General features: G+C 51.1%; 1 protein-coding gene across 1 annotated transcript in view; it reads left to right on the top strand.

Annotated features, from left to right (window-relative positions):
- Positions 1-23822, top strand: part of TCERG1L (transcription elongation regulator 1-like) — a 227564-nt gene that overhangs the window by 151517 nt on the left and 52225 nt on the right. The window contains exons 7-8 of the mRNA XM_011941987.1: positions 944-1032; positions 17029-17183. Coding sequence (XP_011797377.1) covers positions 944-1032; positions 17029-17183 — 244 coding nt within the window. The remainder of the gene's footprint in view (positions 1-943; positions 1033-17028; positions 17184-23822) is intronic.

Here is a 23822-nt window from a genome sequence, read left to right as displayed (position 1 = left end):
CTTCCCTTCCCTTCCCTTCCCTTCCCTTCCCTTCTTTTTGAGACAGAGTCTCACTCTGTCATCCAGGCTGGAGTGCAGTGCCACAATCTCGGCTCACTGCAGCCTCCGCCTCCCAGGTTCAAGCGATTCTCCTGCCTCAGTCTTCCGAGTACCTGGGACTACAGGTGCGCACACCATACCCAGCTAATTTTTGTATTTTTAGTAAAGACGGGGTTTCACCATGTTGGTCAGGATGATCTGGATCTCTTGACCTCATGATCCGCCCGCCTTGGCCTCCCAAAGTGCTGGGATTACAGGTGTGAGCCACTGCGCCCGGCATTTCAATTTCAGACATTCTTATTTCTTAATGGAAATGTGGACCAACCGAGCATCAGAATCAGAATCATCCCCAGGATGCAAAACAGCCCCCATGAGCCCTGCCCCCAGCTGGATGGTCAGGAAAGGCGGGAGCCTGGGAAGGAACCGCACGCTGTGTGGCAGTCATTATTGAGGAATATGGGTTTGTCGCTTCCTCCTGCCTTAATGGGACCAGGATGTGGCAGCCCCAGCTTTGAGGCTCTCTACCACTAAATGCTGTTGTTTTCATGGCACAGTGACTCCCACTGCCGGGTCAGCTCATTTCTGGGGATGAAGCCAGTGAGATTTTCTGTCCCAAAAACATCAGACCTCAGATGCCCTCTCTTGGCTGCCTCTGACCATCTTAGACAGCTTGGGACAATGAGGGCTGCCTTTGTCCGGGTGATTCTACCCCGTCTGCTCTGCATTGATTCCGTGTTCCCGGCAGAACCTCCCAGCCCAGGCACTGCTGTGCTGAGGTCATTATCTCGGGGCTACGATAAGCAGCCTGCCTGTAGGAGATTTGTTTATTTCTCCCTTCCTTGCTTGTAATTGAAGATGAGTGTTTAAAATTAAAAGTCACTCTCCTGTCTCTTTCTATTGAAAGGAACCTCCACCGATGCTGGGAGGAGGAGAGGACAGCACAGCCAGAGGCAACAGGCCAGTGGCCTCTACCCCGGTGCCCGGATCCCCCTGGTAAGACACCCCAAAGCTCAAGAGCCACTACAATGGCGTTGTCTGGTCCTGGCATTTGCCCGGTGTCACCAAAGAGACACTCACTGCATGTTTCTCAGGCATCCTGTGCCTTAAAAAAATGAACTTGCAGCTCCTGGCAGGTATAATTCTACACTGTGGTCACATTCTGCAGAAAGAAAAACATAGCATTTAAGTGATGAGCTATCCTGCTCTGATCTATTTGTGCATATGTATTAAAATGATAATGCTGTTGCATGTCTATCAGCGAAAGGCAGTGGCTGAAGAAAGTGTAGAATGCCTTACGCTTCAAAAGATCTGTTTTCCCTCCACTCCAAGAAGAATCGTAACCGAATGGCTGTTAATTAAAGACGTGCCTGTTCTCGCTGTCGCCCTGCGTGGCTATCTGCTCCCGGAGTATGCCACACTCCAGACACCCTCCACGAGGGAGCCACAGTCTTTGGTTTTTTAAAATGCCCTTTTATAATGGAGTCATTTGGAAGCAGAATAAAAGGTTATTACAGTAAAAATTAAGTTTAAAGCCTGAAGATGAGAGTGCAGTATACAGCTGGGAGGAACAGCTAATTTAAAGAACAGAAATAGCAACCACTTGTATCAGCTCAATGTGCCAGCCAGGTACAGAAAGCAGCCGGCTAAGGAGCGCAGGGCCCCCACCAGGATTGCATAGTGAGTGAGCATGTCCCTGATGACCGGGCCTGCTGTGCTGTCCCCTGACCCTCTGATTTTTAGGGTGAGCTTGGCTCCAATCTGGACAAACTGGCACCCCTGCCTTGTATGCCATGGTCAGTGTCGGTGGCAGGCACCCAGCGCCTCCAGCCTTCCATTTGTAGCTAAAGCTCCTCTGCACCCTGGGAGTGCTTCAGGGTAAGGCCTCCTTGTACTAATATTATGCTGTTTTCCAACCACCCGTTCTCCAACCCTTACAGTTTAACCCAATTCTGATGCTAATTAGTGGGAGTTAGTGTCAAACTCCACAGGCTGGGGCTCAGTCCCTCAGGCTGCCCTGCTTTAGGCATTGGCTGCAAATGGGGTCCCCCAGCTGCCCATACATCTGCCCAGCTGACCACAGATTTGGGGTTCCCATGACTTCCTCTCCACTTCAGTGGTGATTTGCTAGGACAACTCGCAGAACTCAGGAAGCACTTTAGTTAGGATTACATTTGTCTTATCAAGGATACCATTCAGGAGCAGCCAGTGGAAGCAGTGCCCAGGGTGAGGTATGGACCTGACTGAGCTTCTGGGCCTCCCCCGAGCCACCCTCCCAGTGCCGCAGTGTTCACCAGCCTGGAAGCACTCGGAACCTCATTGTTTTAGAATTTTAGCAGAGAGATAACTACATAGGCATGACTGATGAAATCATCGGCCAAGTGAGAGGACTCAGAGGGTTGGGCAGGGCTGAAAGTGGCAACCCTCCCGTCACGCAGCTGGTGTCTCTGGAGACCAGCACCCTCCCTGAAGCTACTCAGGGGGTCCTGAAGTCATTTCCTTTGTGCAGCCTCAGGCATGGTCAGGGACTTGTCCTTGCTCAGGAAATTCTAAGAGTTTGGGAGGCTCTGCGTCAGGAATCTGGAATCTGGAACAAAGACCATATACATCCCTGTGCTGCTTAGCGACAGGGGTATATTCTGGAAACGCATTCTCGGGCAGTGGCATCTGACATCCTTCTGTGCACGTCACAGGGTACGCTCACACGGGCCTGGTGGCACGGCCTCCCGCACGCCCAGGCTGCATGGCGTAGTCCGTGGCTCCCGGGCTGCAGACCGCGTGGTGCTGACTGCACGGAGGCAGTTGTGACACGGTGATGGGGATGTGTGTGTCTAAACACATCCAGACGTAGAGAGGGTATGGTAAAATTCGGTATTATAATCGGACGGGACCACCATGGTATGTGCGGTCGGTTTGTGGCTGAGAGAAATGTCACTACGTGGCACATGACTGCATGTCCATTTGACGATGCCACAGACTGTTTGGGAGCTTCTACAAGCGAACTCTCCGATGTCTCCAAGGCAGGCACACTGCCGCGCGTCGCACTGAGGGACTGGGAAACGTTCCCCAAGACCCTGTGGACTCCTCACACAGCTTCCGCCAGGCTCCCCTGGGGGGTTGCAGGGATCCAGAAGACTTGACCTCGAGCGCTAGAGCCTTCTCACCGTGAAAGCTGCGGCTTTCTTCTCCAGCGATGTTGTGTTACCATGAGCAAGGCTTCGTGGGATCCAGCGAATCAAAACAGTTCCCTGGCTGCTGCGCTCCCCTCCCAGTCATGGGTCTTTGCCGATGAATCGTGGATAGGTGAGGGAGTCTGTTGGTTGCTGTGTGATCGCACCTGAAAGCACACCCTGCGGCAGTCGAGGTTCGGCACAGGAGCAGAACCAGGGAGGGCAGACCCCACGCGGGACGAGGACTTAGTAGGTCCTTGTGGGTTTCTGAGCGTGGAGCAGCTAAGCCCGGGGTACTTGCAGATGAGGGAATGAATGGGGGGTGCTGGGGATGGGAGGTAAGGGCGGCTGCGGTCAGAGGGAGTGGCAGGGTGTAGGGCCACGGGCTTGAGGAGAGGTGGGTGAGGACTTGGGCCTGGGATCACAAAGGAAGGACAGCCAAGATCCCACGGGACCTACAGGCCACGTGGTCTGCACAGTGACTGGTGCCGCTACCGCGGAGGTGCAGTGTGGGTTCCTGGCCACGTGGTCTGCACAGTGACTGGTGCCACTATGGCGGAGGTGCAGTGTGGGTTCCTGGCCATGTCATCTTTAACTGGCAAGCATGAGGGCAAGAGGGAAATGTCCAGGGAGCCCCAGGGGCGCCTCCTGTGTTACAAGAGGAGCTAACACCTGCAAGTGGACGGAGAAGCTTCATGCTGGGAGCACACTGCTTGAATCAGATCTAGGCTTTGCCTGCTGGGACCTGTGCAGTATCATAGAGGGATGGAGAGGTGGCTGATGCTTCACTGCATGTCTCGTTTCGTGTTGAGTCTAACCTCAGCCCCACCTGAATGGAGAGAGAGCCTAGGCTTGTTTGAGCAGCTGTTGGAATAAGGATGTATTGGCAGACCGCCACCAGACCTCAGAGGGTGGGTTCACACGTATCCTTAAAAGTGGAGGCACCCTCGACATTGCAGAGTGAGGGGGTCACTCCAGATCTCAACTTCTCCCGTGGCCGTGTGCTCTGTCACAGAGGGCTTTGTGTGCCTCGTGATGTAACATCCTCACTCATGTCAGCATGATGCACACAGGCATGGGAACAGCACTCTCTCCTCACACTGCAACCTGCACCTAGGAAAAGCTCTCTCCGCTGTGGGGTGGGGTTGGGGGGTGGGTCTATGCCTATTTCACTTGATTAGCTGAATTATCTGCTGCTGTCTCGCTTATAGAGATTTGCTAGTAGTCAGCCTTTCCCCTGAGTCAGCCAGGGCCTCACGGAGACACACTAGGAGCTTCAGGGACAGGAGTAGGGCTCTGTCATCTGTCTCATTTTCCCTCACCCATTTGAAACAACCCATGCTTAGAAAGGGTGTCTTCACCCAGACAGAGAATGTCTCAGACACTGTGGCCGCCTTGAACTTTCTAAGAAGACCACAGGGGGTCTCAGCAGGAGCTTGGCAGAGCCCCCAGGACTAAGGAGGCATTGGGGAGGGGCCTCAGTGACAGCTTCTGCCAGAAGCACGACAGCCCATCCCTGCCCAAATAGATGAGCTCCTTGGTCTTCATCTCAGCTATGGAATGCTTAGACTGAGAGGTCAAGCCCACAGTGCTCTGTAAGGCTCTGGCACATGGCTGGCAGGGCACAGTGTGGTTTGCCTGTTTGCCCTGAGCTGACAGAAAGGAGCCCTCTCCCCAGGACGCACTGCCCCTTTTCTTGCTGAGGCCCCCAACCGCGAGTGAGAACCTGCCTGCCCCACAGAAGGTCATCTTGGCCGAGTGTAAAGCAGGAAAAGGTCTTGTGCCTGGGGTTCGGGGCTGCAGTGGAAGTAGGTGGGAAGGATGGTGGGCAGGGGTCAGGTCTTAGAAGGCCAGTTCAGGGTCACCTGGGGGACCCCACCAGCACTGTCAGTTGAACTGGTGGGAGGGTTAGCAGACACGGCAGCAGAGGAAGTTCTGATGGCTCCGGATGACTCTCCTCTCTCTCATGGCCAAGCCCAGAGCTTGCTGCCCGTGTCTCAGGGAATCTCCTTCTGTCTGTCCCATGACCGCGCATCCTCTTTGCAATGGTCCGCTTGGCAGTCAGAGACCAGGCCACCTTCAGCCAGGCAGGGGTGGTGGTCCAGGCTGCCAGCTCAGGCCAGATCCCAGAATTAGCTCCGCTGTCTATGTAAGTATAGACCTCAACCTTCCTCTAAGGAAACCTGGCTACTAGAAGGTTCCACATAGGTGGACCAGCCAAGCAGGCTGGGCTAAAGTGTTCTCAGAAAGAGTTCCTCTTGCATATCACAGAGCCATCTGGGGGCAGCTGGAATTGGGATGATAAGGAGGTAAGGAGTTTTGGAATCCACTCAACACATCTGCAACAAAAATCAAATTAGTCTTACTCTTGGTTAACTTTTTCATGTAGTTATTCAATCCATTTTGAATAAAACTGGGGCTGAGAAATGGAGTGTTTGAGAAGACAGCAGAGTGAATAAGACCCTCCATCTCCTGGGAGCAGTTACAGGGAAGAAACTCACTTTCGAAGGTGAAACTCCTCCAGCATTTTTCTGATTTGCATCTGCTCTTGGGAAAGCATCTTAGAAAGCAATGAGGTGGTAGAAACTGATTTAAAAGTGGTAAGAGCAGAGGGTGATGTTTCTCCAGTTCGCTGCAGGAGCTGGTGCTCCCTGCTAGAGCTCAGTGAATCCATACGAAATGCCAGCAGCAGAAGGGCGGCATCCTTAGCTATTCTTAACCATGTGGGAGTCTCTCTGCTGTTCTCGCTGCCTAGAGGTGGCCAGATGCAGGGCCTCCTTGAAAGCATTAATGTAATGCTAAGCACTTGAGAAATGGAAAATTAGCACCCTGACGGGAATGAAAATGAAGGGCCATCTACCCACTCTTGTCTAATGGCCTGGGCCAGTTTAACCATTAAAACTGGTGTGGAATTTCATAGTAACTTCTGTAGCCAACTCTGCTATGTGAAAACCTATTCCGCATTCTCCTGCTGGGTAGTTTTAAGGATACCATGTCCCTGGCATGGTATTTTAAGGAGGATGAAGGAGATGAAGACAGTGCGTTTACTTTCATACAAGGTGAAATCCCATCCTCCTCTAGAGAAGGTGTCATGGTAATAGTTGCAATGGAACTTGAACTACTTTTTTTTCAAATCTTCTTCTTTAAACGTTCAGGCATGTTAACAGTAGAATAGCATTATTTTTAGTCTCCTTAGGAATTTCTGTATCTTCTTTTTTTGCAATTTGGCTTTAGACACAAATAGTAATTTTGAGGGAATTAAACCACTCCCACTTACTGGCAATATAAAGGTTTTTGGAGAGTTGATGATATGGGAAAATTTCAACAGTAATTGCTCGACAAAGTGTAAAATCCATAGCTTTTGGGTTAAATGACAATAAATGTCAAAAACTATGATTAATCAGCATCTTAAAATTATTTAAAAGACTATAGATTTACAAGTAGTTAGCTATTTTTTGTGAAATTAAAAACTATATATTAAATATTGGTTTTAACATTATATTATTTCCTAAAAAATTCAGATTGCTACATTGCAGGTCTTACGTCATGGTCTGTTAATAGCACAGATCAAAGTTCTTTCTAAGATGGCTTGGAAAGATATGAAAGTGCACTTTAGGAAGCTGACAGTGTCAGAAGGTGCCACTTTCTAGCAAAGCTGATTCACGTTTTATCCTAAGAGGCAAAAGTCATTGAAAGGTAAGAAGTATGGGGCACATTATCAAAGTGAGTATGGTGCATTCCTCTGATGTTAGTAAATGTGTCTAGTCCAAAAGCCAGCGGCTGATTCTGCATTTCTGCCTTGAAGAGGTAAGAGCTGCGGGCAGACACCATCCTAGAAATGTGATTTGTGAGCTGTTGTAGGTGTGAGCATCTTTCAAAGGGCTGTTTTGTATTTTCAAATCCCAGGGGTAGGCTTTGGTTCTCCTGATTTTACGTTAATGACTTGTCCTTAATTCTGACTTCATTTTGTATTTCAGTACCTGTGGGTAACATCTTTTTGTATTAGTTCATAATTATTTATTGGGCATGACATTTAAAAATTGTTTCTCTGGATTTTCTAAATACAGGTATTGAGCATGTTTGACTTTTGAAAAACTAGTGTCAAAATCATGTTCTGAGATGAAGTTGGTAGAACTTTTCTAAAAAGAAAGGAAAAGTTTCCCAAGACATCATACATTTGGATGATGTTCAAGAAGAAAAAGGTGATTAGAAATTGTGGTGATTAAGAGAGATGCGGGGCTCGGTCACATCAGACTGAGTCAGTTTCTCCCGTGCACCGTCCCCTGACTTGCAGTTGCACTCGCTAGGCTGAGGGACATCGCATCGGTCTTCCTTGACTAAGTAGTACTTAAGAGAAACTAAATGTCACTTCCGTCCTTTTGCATAATTGAGCCTTTTATTATGTCAGAGAAGGGACAGGAGGTGTCACTTGTCGAGGAGGGGACTCTAATGTTGAAGTAAATGTCAGTGTGGTTTAGTGAGGGAGGAGGAGTTGGTGGGGAAGCTGCCATTTAGCTCACATTTGAGAGGTCTGGAGGGAGCAGCTCGTGGAGTGGGGGGTGGGCCATGGGCAGTGCTACCTCCAGTTCCCTCTGGGCTGATTTTCACTGGTCCTCAGGCTACCTTGCTTTCATCCCCAGGCAGCCACCAACTCCTGGACGTGCTGTCAGCCCCCTGCCTCTATGGGGCAGGTAGCAGTTCTGTCCGTCTTTGACTGGCGACTGGTGGGGAGATCAGAAATCGGATGAGTCCCTGGGTTTAAAGAAAGCTGGGACTCTGCTGGGTGCAAGAGCAGGGTGACACCCCCTTTCCAACTCCATAAAGACAGGCTCTCTTGGCAGCCCCCAGCCCGGGTGGAGCCCAGCTCTTGGCAGAAACCTGTGCCCTCAGAGGCGGTCTGGGCCAGAGGCTGCCCTCCCGGCAAGACTCCGGGGGCTTGCGTCTGCGCTGCAAGGCCGGACAGAGCTGGCAGGGCCCCGAGTGGCCTCGGCTCAACATGACTATGGAATGGTCTTTCCCTGCGGCTCATTATTTAACAATGACAAAATCCGTTTTTGTGAAATAACTAAAGATGGATTGGTAAAATCTTTTAAGCGTTATGCCAAGAAGTTAACAGTGATGCCTTTAGGAGCACAGACACCTAAGCCCAGGGCAAGGGGAATTTTGTTTTCAGCCAAGAAGCCTCGGTTGTTGGTGCAGTACAGGGACGTCCTCACCCAGCTTATCCGCCGTCTCACTTCCAGTCTCTCCCTGGCGCTATTTCCTGGTGTCTTTTTACCTCAAAGGAGGAAGTAGGGAAGCCTGTGCTCTTGGGAGGCTGAGGTCATGTCCCCAGGCTCCTGGACTCACCGTGCAGCAGGCACCAGTGCCTGGAGCACCTTCTGTCTAGAACGTCACTAGCCGGATCAACTTGAGAAAGGATAGCAAGACGTCCCACGGCTTGAAGCGGAGAGGCCACACAGTCACTTGGCAGGTGCCTGGCCCAGGCTGCCCCTGCAGCCCCAGAACAGCACATCTGTGCATGCTCGTGTCCTTGTCTTGCATATCTGTACCTTCTTCTCGAATTAAGGGTTGATGGTGGTGGGAACCATGACCAGACACAGCTGGGCTGGAGAACCTACTCAGGAGGGAAGAAAGGCGGGAGGGAGGTCTCCACACGCTCCTCCTGAAGTCCTTATAAGCCCTAGTTCCTCACACAGCTGCCAGGTGGATGGGCCTGGGCCACTCAGTCCTGCCCAGGTCGGGCCCTTCCCAGATACAAAACCCCAGAAAACGTGGGGAGGGACTAGAAGAGGAAGAGAAGATGGCAAAGGGCACTGGGCGCAGCCCTTTCATTCTGAGAGCTCAGCCCCGGGGGCCCGGCCGTAGGGAGTGTGTGGCTCTGTCCATGCCCCAGGATGCTCCTGGAACAGGGCACTCAGGGGTGAAAGATGGATGGAGACAGGGATCCAGGGAGAGACTTTGTGCAGTGCGGGACTGGGAGGGATGCATTCCCTCCCCACCAGCCAGCTGATTTTGAAGCTTGGGGTCCTGCTATTTGCAGGATGAGTGTGGGAATCCTTTCATATAACAAAGCAACAGCCTCAGTGTTCGTTCAGTGAAACCCGGGTCTTCAGATATTGCGGCTGCTTGGTGTGGATGTACTGAACCAGACTTAAATAACTCTGATGCACTAACTGTATCCTCTGGGATATGAAGACAGTTAGAGAGAAGAGGGAATATGGCAGGTATCCAGAAATTATAAAGTGTGATTAAAGGCGGGGAACACATGCATATTACTTAGAATGGGCATAAAATGGTACATAAAATCAATTCCGCGTGTTACAGCTGGCTCTGTCTAGTGGAAGCCAACCGTAACGAGTGGATGGGTGGATTTCTCCGGGGGGACTGTGTTTATTTACCAGCTAGCTGCTCTGGTTCAGCTCATGCATTTCCCCAGGGCTCAGGAGCTGGGCTCTTTGTGGCCTGGATGTAAATGGGTGGCGTGTTAGTTGCCATCGCTCGGCCTCTTCCTGGGTGTAATCTCTTACCAAGTCCTAATTAGCTCCACTCCTCGCTGGGAATTGGGAGCTGTTTCCTCACACTTTGGGGCATTCCAGGGTGCTGTGCTGGCTGCTCCCAGCATGGGGATGCACCTTGGGCGTCTCAGCGTCTGAGAACCAGGGACCTAGAGTCAGTGCATCCCTAGGCACTGCACTTACAACAAACACTGGCCTAGGATCTGGGGAAAATTTGGCTGAGTAAATAGAAGTCCCCAAATGTAAAGCTCTTTCTTAAGTTACCAGCAAAGCTGGAGGCCGGCTGGGAAAATCCCTCAGAAAGTCGATGAGAAAATGATGAAGCCCAGTGGATAGGGCCACCTGGAGCATTCCACCAGGACTCTGGAACACAGGTTTCTAGAGTCTCAGTGCATTTGATTCTCTAGGGAATGAGCACCTGGGGCTTAGGGTGAGCGGCCCAGCAGAGGAGCAAGGGAATCCAGCCTCCTCACACTGCCCTGGCCTTTGGTGAATGTGCTTTGGTTTTCTGTGGAAAGTAGGACATCCGGGGAAATTCAGGTGGGTCCTGCTGCCCTGACTGGAGATGAGTCTAAGCCAGGCAGCCCTGCCCTTTCCTCCGTCTGCTAGAAGAGGATGTATACACCTAGCATCCTCATACACCACTCAGCCTAGTGTCTGGGAGGCTTCAGTGGGACTCTCAACTCTGCTGCACCTCTTCCCAGGCCCACTAACACTGACGCCTGCCCAGGACCCCTTAATGAATTCACCCGCCCAGACCCACTGATGTGGTTTGGCTCCGTGTCCCCTCCCAAATCTCACCTCGAATTGTAATCCCTGTAATCCCCATGTACCAAGGGCAGGAGCAGGTGGAGGTAATTGAATCGGGGGGCAGTTTCCCCCGTGCTGTTCTCATGATAGCGAGTGAGTTCTCATGAGTTCTGATGGTTTTATAAGCATCTGACATTTCCTTTGCTGGCATTCATTCTCTCTCCTGCCACCCTGTGAAGGGGTGCCTTCTGCCATGATTGTGACTTTCCTGAGGCCTCCCCAGCCATGTGGAACTATGAGTCAATTAAACCTTTTTTCGTTATAAATTACCCAGTCTCAGGTATTTCCTTATAGCATTGTGAGAATGGACTAATACAGGAAATTCTTACCAGGAATGGGGTGCTGCTATAAGGATACCTGAAAATGTGGAAGCAACTTTGGAAATGGGTAACAGAAGAGGTTGGAACAGTTTGGAGGGCCCAGAAGAAGATAGCAAAATGTGGAAAAGTTTGAAACTTCCTAGCGACTTGGAGGACTCAGAAGACTGGAAGATGTGGGAAAGTTTGGAACTTCCTAGAGACTTATTGAAGGGCTTTGACCAAAACATTGATAGTGATAAAGACAATGAAGTCCAGGCAGAGGTGGTCTCAGATGGAGATGAGGAACTTGTTGGGAACTGGAGTAGAGGTCACTCTTTCTATGCTTTAGCAGAGACTGGCAGCTTTTTGCCCCTGCCCTAGAGATCTGTGGAACTTTGAACTTGAGAGAGATGATTTAGGGTATCTGGTGGAAGAAATTTCTAAGTGGCAAAGCATTCAAGAGGAGGAAGAGCATAACAGTTTGGAAAATTTGCAGCCTGACCATGAGATAGAAAAGAAAAATCCATTTTCTGGGGAGAAATTCAAGCCAGCTGCAGAAATTTGCATAAATAACAAGGAACCAAATGTTAATCACCAAGACAATGGGAAGACCGTCTCCAGGGTATGTCAGAGACCTTCATGGCAACTCCTGCCATTACAGGCCTGGAGGGCGCTAGGAGGGTCCCCCTGCTCTGTGCAGCCTTGGAACAAGGTGCCATGCTTCCTAGCTGCTTCAGCATCAGCCATGGCTAAAAGGGGCAAAGGTACATCTGAGGCCATTGCTTCTGAAGGTGCAAGCCCCAAGCCTTGGTGGCTTTCACGTGTTGAGCCTGTGGGTACACAGAAGTTGAGAATTGAGGTTTGAGAACCTCCACCTAGATTTCAAAAGTATGTAAATGCCTGGATGTCCAGGCAGAAATTTGCTGCAGATGCAGAGCCCTCATGGAGAACCTCTATTAGGGCAGTGAAGAAGGGAAATGTGGGGTCATAGCCCCCACACAGAGTCCCTACTGGGGCACTGCCTAGTGGAACTGTGAGAAGAGGACCACTGTCCTCCAGAACCAAGAATGGTGGATTCACCTACAGCTTGCACCATGCACCTGGAAAAGCCACAATCACTCAACACCAGACCATGAAAACAACCAGGAAGGGGGCTGTACCCTGCAATGCCAGAGGGGAAGACTTATCCAAGGCTGTGGGAGCATGTCTCTTGCATCAGCATGACTTGGATGTGAGATGTGGAGTCAAATTATATCATTTTGGAACTTTAAGGCTTGATGACTGCCCTATTGGATTTTGGACTTGTGTGGGGCCTATAGCCTCTTTGTTTTAGCCAATGTCTCCCATTTAGTATGGGAGAATTTATCCAATGCCTGTACCCCCATTTGTATCTTGGAAGTAACTAACTTGCTTTTGATTTTACAGTCTTATAGGTGGAAGGGACATGCTTTGTCTCAGAGGAGACTCTGGAGTTGGACTTTTGGGTTAATGCTGGAATTAATTAAGACTTTGGGGGACTGTTGGAAAGGCATGACTGGTTTTGAAATGTGAAAAGGACGTGAGATTTGGGAGAGGCCGGGGGTAGAACGATACGGTTTGGCTCTGCGTCCCCACCCACATCTCACCTCATCGTAATCCCCAGAATGCCCACGTGTCAAGTGTGGGACCAGGTGGAGGTGATTGAATCACGGAAGTGGTTTCCCCCATGATGTTCTTGTGATAGTGAGTGAGTTCTCATGAGATCTGCTGGTTTTATGTGTCTGGAGCTTCCCCTGCTGGCACTCATTCTCTCTCCTGCCGCCCTGTGAAGAGGTGCCTTCCGCCATGATTGTAAGTTTCCTGAGGCCTCCCCAGCCATGAGGAGCTGTGAATCCATTAAACCTCTTTTCTTTGTAAATTACCCAGTCTCAGGTATATCCTTATAGCAATGTTAGAATGGACTCATACAGCCACTGACCCGCCCTCAGCCTAGTGCAGGGTAACAGGAGATCCACATGTGCTATCAGAGCCCAAAGTTGAAGTCCTGTTTCTCTTAAACTCTGCAGTGGGCAGAAGAGAGCTCTTGCTGGTCCCTGCCATGCCATGGGTCATCCTCTCACCTCTTTCAGCTTCTTCTTCCCCCTGTCCTCTGGCCCTCACCTGGCTCAGGGCTCACCCCGGGTGTTCAGGAAAGCTGGTGAGTTCCCAGGTTAGGAAAGCTCCCCAAGCCAGTGGGAGGGTTGGGATTGGATGAGACCACTCAGCCAGTCTGAGCCTGTGTCCCAACACCTCTGGCTTCCAGATAATTTTCCCATGGCCCTGTTGCTTGTGGAATGCAGTATGAATGCCTGATACTGCACCTAGCAGCTCTTAGTGAACTGGAGATGCCTCAGTGAGCATCTGGCCCTTGGCTGAGCATCCCCACACTTCAGTGACTCTAGAGGAGCACACAGATCCCCCCAGCTCTGGGTGAGGCTGTTGGAGCCTGGGGTGCTATGCCCAGATCACTGGTGTGCGTAGAACCGTGGGGGCAGGATGGCCTCCTGCCAGAAACATGGTGGTCAACAGGTCCATCTGCTGTACCCAGGTCACAGTAAGTTGTTCTGTGTTCTCCAGGTGAGGTCAGGCTCCTGAGGAGACCTTCATGGGTCTACACAACAGGTTTTAAGTCTTAAGTGGCTAGAGAGGAACACAGAGAGCCAAGGATGCTTCTAGGATTTGCCACTGAGGCCAGTTGCAGCAAAACATCATGAGAAAACATTCCAAGCAATACTGTTAGAAATGGGCCCTCTTGCTGCCGGGAGCTTCAGGCTTGGAGCTGCCTTTCCAGCCACTGTCTAGTCATGGAAGCTTCAGAAGCCCATGCGGGGCCAGAGCTGGGCTTGCTCTGGTCCTGACACACTGGGCATGAGACATACAGCATGAGGAGGTGGGCTCAGGGTTTCCTCACTCCCTACATTCCTGCTGGCAATCGGGTCTCATCAATGACTCTAACTGCATTCCTTGCAAGAGGGGTGCTGGGAGACAGAGCCCAGTGTCACAGTAGTAAAACCATCCACATCCTCACCGTTCCCGAAGAGCCCAGGCCTCGTGGGGAGCTAATAATAGGCTCTGCATGTGGCCCACTCACTCACAGCTCCACCTGGGGAGGAGGCCATCACCAGGTCTGCGTCTGGAGGAAAGGAGTCAGTCCCTGCCCTGGGCTTATGTTCCCTTTTGGCCCACGCTGTCTGCAGAGTTCATGCAGTAGCTGAATTGTGCATAATTTATAGCACAGTGTAATTACCTTCAGCTTTAGACTCAATAAAAACTGCCTATGCTAGCTGGGTTCTGCACCATAAATGCATACCCACAGCCTCCCTGCAGGCCCCAGAGGTCAGGTATCCCTGACCTGGGCTTGCTGGAACAAGGGTCTGCCTGATCTGAGAGCAGGAAGGGATCTAGCTACCTGGGCATGGAGTCTGCTGCAGTTGGCCAGCCTCATCTTCCAGCCTCCGGCATGGACCTGGGCAGTGCCTGCCTTCCCTGAGGGCAGGGCCTGGCATGGGAGTGTGATACTCTCTATCTTGGTCCACTTCCCTAGTGGGGTGGACTGTCCAGGTAAAGCAAATTCCCATTCCACTCCCCACCTGAAGGGCTGAGGGCATAAGGCCACCAGCAAGGGGAGGCGACCTTCTCAGGGTCACTTGGTAGGTCAAGGGCAGGGTTGGAGCTGCAGAGTTTGCCAGGCAGAAGGGCAGGTCATATTCTCCCACATGAATGACCAGGCTGACTGTGGCCAAGGCCTCCAGGCACAACACTTGGGGTTTGGGTCAGGGCTCCCAGATGCTGGCACTCAGGACAGAGTGGCCCCGAGGGGGAAGCCCATTGATTTGTCTCCTGCAGACTCAGGGCTCCAGTGACACACATTGATTCTCTTACAGTTGGGAGGGTCAGAAGTCTGACACGGGTATCACTGAGCTAAAGTCGAGGTGTGGGCAGGGCTGAATCCTTCTGGAGCCTCTGGAGAGGTCTGTTTCCTGCCTTTTCCATCTTCCAGAGGCCCCTGCAACCCTGAGCTCGTGATTCCTTTCTTGAGCCTCAAGGCGAGTCATCTCCTGATCTTTCTCTCCGTGTGTGTGTGCACGTGTGTCTCTGTGTGTCCACGTGTACATGTGTGTGTGTATGTGTCTATGTGTGTGTTTGTGTCTGCATGTGTGTGTCTCTGTGCATGTGTATATGTGTGCATGTGCGTCCCTGTGTGTGTGTATGTGTGCATGTGTCTCTGTGTGTATGTGAGTCCCTGTGTGTGTGTATGTGTGCATGTGTCTCTGTGTGTATGTGAGTCCCTGTGTGTGTGTATGTGTGCATGTGTCTCTGTGTGTATGTGAGTCCCTGTGTGTGTGTATATGTGTGCATGTGTCTCTGTGTGTCTGTGTTTATGTGAGTATATCTGCACGTGTGTATGTGTATGTGTGCGTGTGTGTCTCTGTATGTCTGTGTGTTGATGTGTGTGTCTCCATATGTATGTCTCTGTGTATATGTATATGTGTGCATGTGTGTCTCTGTGTGTCTGTGTGTATGTGTGTGTGTGTCTCTATGAGTGTGTTTGTGTGAAACACCTCTGCCTCCATCTTCCTATCTCTTCCTCACTGATCTTCCCGCCTTCCTCTTAGAAGGACCCTTGTGATTACACTTGGGGCCACCTGAATGACCCAGGCTATTCCCCCACCTCAGGATCCTAATCCCATCTGCACAGACCTTTTGCCATGTAAGGTGATGCACACCTGTTCTGGGGATCAGGACATGGACATCTTTGGGGCCATCATTTTGGCTCCCACACTCATGAACGTGGCTGGGCTGAGTAGTGGACCCAGCACATCTTCTCAGGGCCATTTCTGGGGAGGGTCCTGGTCTGCCCAGGGTTGCCGACATGCAGGGCCCCAGGCCCTGCGCCCTATGCCTGGCCCATGGAACGTGCCTGGCTGAGTGAAGTGTGGAGTAATTTTCTCCACGCAAAACAGAGTGGCTTCTATTGACACAAATCCATAGCTCCTCCAGAACCTGTGCAAGGCTGGCCGGAGTGAGGCGTGAGTGGGCTATTGGGGACCCAGGCAGTGCCCAACAGTACCCCAACAGGTCCGGGGCCTCCCTCAGAGGGAAGTCAATAGCTAGAGGTGGGTACGTGGGTGTTCTCACCCATTCATTCCCGCACATTTGAAAAGTCCCAGGAGGCTTGTGGAGCCAGAGGGACCTTCTGAGGTCACTGCAGGAAGCTGAGGCCGAGAGGGGAAGGAGCTTGCCCCAGGGGAACCTCCCAGGGGGTCCACACCTAGACCGGACCTTGGTGCCAGCACAGGCCTCAATCTCTACAGCACCCTGATACCACTTACGGGATAAACCCAGAGCCCAAGCTGGCCTTGCTGGCCTTTATCTCATGGGGACAGTGCGGGGTCAGAGTGTCAGAGTGCAGAATCTTCCATGCACCTCCATATGCCGCAGGCTCCGGGACCCACATTCCTTAGGGAGGGACTTTTCTCCTTTCCTTCCCTCTCATTATTTTTCTTCCTTTCATTTTTTTTCTTTTTAATCTTTTCTGATAACCTTTCACAGATAAGGGGTTTAAAAATGGCACATGATCCCTTTTAGATATCTTCAGTTTCCATATATGAAAATACAAATCTTCATTATTTGCTCATCCACAAATGAGCAGGACACCGGGGCTGTGGTTGCTGATGAAAGCAGCCCTTTTAATTCTGCTGCTGTGGGAGGGTAATGAGCTGTGGCCATGCGCATTGCTTGACGGCCATGCAGAGCTCGACTGGGGAAGTGTAGGGAGCCACTCTCCAAATTACTCCATTGCCGGAACCGGGGCCAGAGGTGCCCCAGAGTGCTCTGCATCTGAAATGGAATTTCACTGAGGCAGAGACAGCTGGTGGGCTGGAGAGAGCTCTGCCTGCATGTGACCTTCAGGAGCTGCTTGGTTTTTCTGAATGTTGGTGTTCTTCCTGGTCTAAGGCTGGTGATAAGAATGTCTACCTGTTAACCAAAGGAGTCAGATCCATAAGGCCCCCTAAAAAGTCAGGCTTTGTCTTTAACATTTATATTGTCCGTAAACAAGCTTTGCAAATGCGTGGATTTCAGTCCTGAGGGGCTTTTTCAGTGAGAGTTCATGCTAATGACTTTCTAATTAAGTGTCTCCGAGAGCCACTGAGATGAGTTTTTCCACTCAAACAGGTGTGTGGTCTGGACGGGCGATGACCGAGTTTTCTTCTTCAACCCAACGATGCACCTGTCTGTCTGGGAGAAGCCCATGGACCTGAAGGACCGTGGAGACCTCAACAGGATCATTGAGGACCCGCCCCACAAACGCAAGCTGGAGGCACCAGCAAGTAACTAAGCACTGGGTTATTTACATCTCCTTTGAAGTGTTTAAGCTGCTTATTTCTAATGAATGTAAAGTGAAAGCATGTTTCTTCTTGGTTATGTTGAAAATTGACTGTTAAGGAATCCTGTGCACAATTGCAGAATGTAGTAATCAAGTTTTTATGGCACTTCCTGCAGAAACCTTGATCCTTCCAAGCGGTCGGCTCTGACTGTCTTTTTGCATCATGTAAGGTGATTAATGCAGAGACGGTCATTCATTCCATCAGCCCCTCGAAGCTTCCATCCAGCATCACTGTTACCCAACATTTTACTCTTGTTCCAAATGTCTTATGAACGCCCCTTGAGAGACCAGATGTACACAGATGGGAGTGTATTTTCTTCCACCTTACATTCTCTTTAGACCTTTGCACCACATTGATCTGCTGTTGTGTTTGGATGGATGCCTCAATTCGATAAAACCCTGGTCACGGACGGGGCAAGAGATTCTCTTCAGCCGTAGAGGAATGGGGTGCTTGGCAGAGGCAGTTGTTTCTGACGATGCCTGTAAATCTTGTTTTGCCAAGAAACAGAGAGGAACTTTTAGCATTTTCACAAAGGATCTTTTCCGATTAGATCTAATACATATTTTATTAGCTGCTGCTTAGGGAAAGCCCTCCTCCCAGAGCATGTGGAGTCAAACAGTCTTGACTCCATTGGAGACGTTTGAGAGCAGGAGCTCTCCGCCAACGTGAGAGGCAGAGACGCCTGGCTGCAAGGCTAGGCTGGTAAAATGGGAGCTTGGCTCTTTGTTTTAGTTCTGTGTGGAATTCTATTGGGTTCCTAGTGGCATTTTTAATTTCACATCACTGAGGGCTAATACTAGATGACGGCATTCACACTTCATGTCAAATCCAGAGGTATTTGACTGAAGCTTTAGAAGACAGTATTATAAAAGTTTTATCAGAATTTTTAACCATAGTAAGAGACATGATGGTAGTCTTTTAAGATTGAGACATCTCACGTTTAAAATGTTTACTCCACTGAAAATAGTAACAGCATTCTCCAGAGACTGAATCAGCATGTTGGGAAAAGAAAAATCTCCAAGGTGCGTATGGAATTGAATCTGTAAACCGTCGCTGTATTTAGGGACAGTGAAGATTGAATTTGGCGGTGTGTTTCCTCCTTTGATCAGGCCACATTCATTATTAAAAGGGGGCCTTGTACGTCCTGAAAGGGTGCTTTAAAATCATTACAGAAAGCACCCTCTCAAGGTTCCTACTCATGGACAAGAGGATGGTGCACGATTTGGGAAATCAGGACGCACTCAGACCCCACAAGAAACACTGAGGCACAGTCTGTCCTAACGATGATTTTGTTTGCTTGGCAAAGGCAGATCACGCTGGCAGATCACCCTGGCAGTCCTTTCTTTAGCTTGCATTCTTGTAGATAATTGGGTGCTGTTTCTTTCTTCCCCAAAAGAATTGGTAGTAAGGAGAAAGAAATGAACTTATTAAAGGCACTGCATAGCTTCTGTCTCATTTCTTTTGTTTGGACCAAATCAGGTCAGGTCTGAAAAGAGGTAGGGAGGCGTCTGCAAACACCCCCACTGGGCCACCTGCTGTCTCAGGGCTCGCCAGGACTGTGGGTGGACGACAGGGACCTGGATTACCTGGCTCAGAGCTCGATGCTCTGTTTCCTTCTTTTAACAAGAATCTCATGTTACACTCTGAAAAGTAGAGAGTTAAGGTTTTACAACCAGAAATACCTGATTAATTTAGATTTAGCATGTTATGGTGTTTTGTCTGATACCCATTTTATTATGGTGGACCTAAGTACTCTACTTAGACAGACATGTGATTACAAAATTACATGTAGTTATGAAACGATTTTTAATCTTACTTCCCTCCTTATATAAAGAGAGGAAGAGATTTGTCTTCAACCAGTCTTTTTTTTTTTAACCTGAATCTTAAGGATATGCAAATGACTTCGATTCTCGACTTCCGGTTGCCAGAGTAGAATTGATGTGTAAGAGCACAACTTCTAATTCCCTAAAATGCACTCGGAGAGCTTTGCAGCGAAACAATTAGGACAGGAGATATTTCTGGAGGGTTAATTAATGATCAGGGAGCAGAGTTGATGGCCTGCAGCCATCAGGAGTGACTGGCATTCTCCCTGGCCGACGTTCATCGCGGCTGCTCCGATATTTAACCCTAATGATGAAAACAAGCTCTAGGGGAGATGGCTCTGGGTGGAGAGTTTTGCTTTTCACATTTTGTTCAACTATCAGTCGTTGTCGATGTGAATATATCCATACCTATTCGTAGTCTGAAATGGGACAATTACGCTTTCAGTCGACACCCATTACTTTTCAAGAGGCAGATGAAATAGAAGAATTTTGTAAAATGACTGCCACACTTAACTGCTCTTAGGTCTCAGGGGCGTGCATGTGTGTGTGAGCGTGTGTGTCTGTGTGTGCATGTGTGTTCAGTGGGGGTGTGAGACGTGGAAGTTGTGGCTCACTGTGCCGGGCAGCTGTGGGATGCAGGATGCAGCACCGCCAGAAGTGCTGAGACATTCGTCGTTCCGCAGATAAGGGAAGAGACCGCTTTTTCATTCTGTGAGCACTGCTGAAGGATTCGAGCGAAGTCTTGAATTATTTTCTAATTACCTTGCAGTGCAACCAGATTTTTTATAGCTGTAGTAACTGTGCTGTTAGTTGAGAATAAATGCCAGTAGAACTGGAGGAAAATGAGAAGTGCCAGGCTTCACCCTTACCCCCATCCGTTCCATGCCATGACGTTCTCGGGGATCTTACCGACACTTCAGTTTGGAGGGTGCTGGCTGTGGCATTCCCACCTGTGCCCACATTTCACAGGCCTATCAGAGGCACGGTTCTCTCACTGTCTTCCCCTGCAGCAGCTGAACCCTCTCTTGCTAGAGACGGCAGAAACTCCCCTGCCATCTGGCTGTGCACCTGCAGCCCGGCCACCTTGGCCTGCTCTGCCTGCCCTGGCCGCGGAGGGGGCGGCCACCTGTTACTTTACTGGGACATTTGGTGCAGTCTGGTGGGAAGTGTTGGAGCTGGGGCCCTTGGCTTCTTTGTCTGGGGTGGAGGGAGGAGAGGTGGGGGAGAGAGAGGGAATACAAACGCCGGCCTCTTTCCTCCTGCCTGGCTGTCTCCTGTTAGTGCCTCCCAGGGGTGGAGGAGGACCAGGAGCCCTGGGGTAAGAAGTGAAGAGGGGCCGCTCACTGCCTTGGGGAGGGGAGGGACCACTGGGTGGAACCCTGGGTGTGTGCAAACCCCACACTTGGTTCCACTGACTCCCCTCCTCAGTCCCATGCAGCAGATGCCATCAGCATTGGAGACCCTTTGCTGCTGTAACAAATAATCACCATGGGGCTAAAAGTCACACAAGGTGATGATCTTACAGTTCTGGAGGGCAGACATCAAGCAGAGGCCTCACTGGCATCGGCAGGGCTGTGTTCTTTCCAGGGGATTCAGGGGAGATTTCCTTGACTCCTGGCCCCCTCATCCATCTTCATGCCTCTCTCTTCCCTCTCTGGCTCTGGCCCTCCTGCCTCCTGCTTCCACTCTGAAGGGTGCCCGTGGTCTGTGGGGTCACCTGGATGATACAGGATGGTCTCCCACCTCAACGGGAGCTGTTTAGCAACCTCCGTCCCCTTTTCCAGGTAGCCCAGGGTATGCACACCTTCCAGGATTCAGATGTGGGCATTGGTGGGAGGCATTAATCTGTGACCCATGCCTGCTTCACAGAAGAGGGAATTTCAAGAAGAAGCTTTGCCCAGGGTCACACCTCTACTGAGTGGGGAATGGGGATTTGCACCCTGGCGGGTCTGATGCCAGGCCTGAGGGCAGCCTGGCCAGGCCCCCATGAGCCTGTGATGGACACAGGTGGCTTTTTGTGCCAGCTCACCAGGCAGCAGCTGCAGCAGCTGTGCACTCAACAGTGTCCCTCCCTAGCCTGCGGGGAGACGACATGAATGTCACTGGACTTAATTGCTCTATAAACACTTTAGACATTTGTATTCAAGACCAATGTAAATTGATAATGACATTCATTTCACCAAGTAGGATGTAAAATTGTCCGGTGAGTAAACACAGCTGTGACTGGTGAAGGGGTCACTTTCCCCAGCGTTGAGAAGACAGCGCACACTGGATCTATGACCTCCAGGGCCCCAGGTGGCTGGGGCACTTGGGGGGACCCAGGGCTGCTGAAAGCACAAATGCCAGAGCCCTGGAGGGTGGTGAGCTAGTGTGGTTCTGTCCATGAGGATTCCAGGCAATGTGGGAGGCTCTGCCCACCTGGAACCCACCTGCCCCAGGCTCTCTGGGAGGAATCCTGGCCTTCATATCACGGCACCCTCTGCTGGCCTCCAGGCCCTGAGCCTCCTCTTTGCACAATGAGTGAACCAGGTGGCTTGTTTGCTAAGCTCCATTTTAGTGCCCACTTTGTTTAGTCTCTGTAACATGATGCCAAGATGAAGTAGATGAGCTGTGACAGGTGTCTCTTCCTTGCAGAATCCCGAGTTGACCGTGCAGGAAGTTGAGTGTGAGGGTGGAGCTTGCAGGGCTACTGGTGCAAGGGAAGGAGTGAGCTGGGGGAGTCTCTAGGATGCTCTGATCACATTCACCCCTCAGCTTGCTGTGTTTGGCCTCAACTGGGAGGCCAGGTGGGCAGGGCAGGGGCTGAGCCAGGCTCCTGGATGCACCAGTGGATTCGGTGGAGAAGGACAGATGCTGGAATAGCATTTTTCAGAGTAGTTTCCCCAGGACCTAAGACATCAAGCCACCACCCACCTCCGGGGCCAGGAGCAAAGGAAGGAAAGGGAAGGGAGGGGAAGTAGGAAAGGAGGAAAGGAAAGGAAAGAGGGAAGGGAGCAAGGGAAGGGAGAGAAGAGAGGAAGTTCATTTTCTTCTGAACCAGTCCTTTACTTAGGGACTGGTGACTGGCCAAGCACTGGACTGGACACAGGACACCAAAGATGAGCAGATGTTGGGCAGGGAGCACCATGTCTTGCATATTGGGGAAGAGAAACAAGCAACAATGGATGGGTGGAGTGGGGTGACCCAGCGCAGCAGCCAGGGGCTTTTCCCTGAGGCACGGTCACTCACACGGGACCCCAGGAGGTGGGGAGGGGAGGTAAAGGGTGTGTTTTGAGCTCTAAGGCGGGAAGAAGAAGGTGTGCTTGTGACTGAGCTGAGAGTGGTGGAGGGTGGGTGACTGGGGCTGTCTGGGGACAGTGAGCCTCAAGGCGTGGAAGGCTCGGGGAAGCCCTGCTGTGGTCACGGCACCTGTGGTATGGCATTTCCAAGTGGCCACGGAGAGGTCCCCATTATTGACCAAATCCAGAATGTCCTCCCTGAGTTTCAGCTGGGAGCCCAGGCCTAGCAAAGCAAAGTGACCATGTCAGGTCCGTCTCCTAATCAGGGTAGTTGCAGCTCTGCTACGGCTCTTTCTATCCCTAAACTTCACACCCATCGCATTTCTCTCATATGCAGGATGTAATCTAGGAATACAGAGAAGTCCAGTTTTGGCATCTGTGGGTACCTGGCTGGACCTGCTGGTGGAGTGGGGCGGATCCAACCTGGCCCCTGCACAGCCAGCCTCTCGCCCCTCAGTGCAGGCGGTACCCCCACCACCTCTCCTGGCAGGAGCCCATCCCCGCAAGACCCTGCTGCCCTGAGCCATGTGCCTTGCCCTCTCCGCCAAGGGCTCCTGCTCCGTATCTCATCCCGGTGCCCGCCCTTGTTTGCCTCCTGGGCACCTCTCGCACAGCTGCCTGCCTGTAGATGAGTTCTGGCTCAGCCCCTGCAAGGTGCTCTCTGGGGTCCTGGACCATGCAGGAGGACCCCCCACTGTGCCCCTCTTTGTGCCCAGGAAAGCCACAGTCCTGGGAGAGCACTGACTTTTCCACGAAGATGCTGAGCCTGAGTGCTGCCTCGATAGGGGGCACCCGAGGTTAACGCGTGACCTGGGGTTTGTATCCAGCTCACAGGGTTGAGCGCAACTGCCTGGAGAGGGAGGATGACACCACCTTCCAACCGACTAAACCCCATCCTCCTCAGGACTCAGGATCCGAGCAAGCAGGGTAGGGCATTGGACAGGATGCAGAGCAGGAGGCCCCATCAGAGAGGGCAGCGCACAAAGCCCAGGGCCACTCAGCAGCAGGGCCCTGTGGGGCTGAGCTTCTGCCAGGAGCAGGGGTGGGGGGTGTCACCTGCACTGGAGGTGAGAGGCCTGGCTATGCAGGGGCTGGGTCCACCAGCAGGTCCAGCCAGGCACCTACAGATACCAAAACTGTAGTTCACTGTATTTGTAGGGTGCAGTCTGTGTATGAAAGAAATGTGATGAGTGGGAAGTTTAGGTGTGCCAAGGATCCCATCTGAATGCAAATTTGCCTTACGCACCAACATTCGGCTCCTATGATTCCATAGTAAGTTCTACCAAAGATTGTGCCTACCCTCTCTAAGAAGACTGACAAAATTAGGTGTATTCCCCACCACTCACAGAAAGGAAAACATTTGGCTCAGAGACTCAGGACTTTTACTACCTGATGCAGGCAGCCACACTCCCTGAACTCAGTGACTTACAAACACACTCAGACACACACACACACAGACATATACACAGAGACACACACAA

The sequence above is a fragment of the Colobus angolensis genome, unplaced genomic scaffold (genome assembly GCF_000951035.1).
Source record: "Colobus angolensis palliatus isolate OR3802 unplaced genomic scaffold, Cang.pa_1.0 Scaffold204, whole genome shotgun sequence".
Classification (NCBI taxonomy): Eukaryota; Metazoa; Chordata; class Mammalia; order Primates; family Cercopithecidae; genus Colobus; species Colobus angolensis.
The sequence above is the reverse complement of the archived record's forward strand: the minus strand, read 5'-3'. Positions and strand labels throughout refer to the sequence as shown.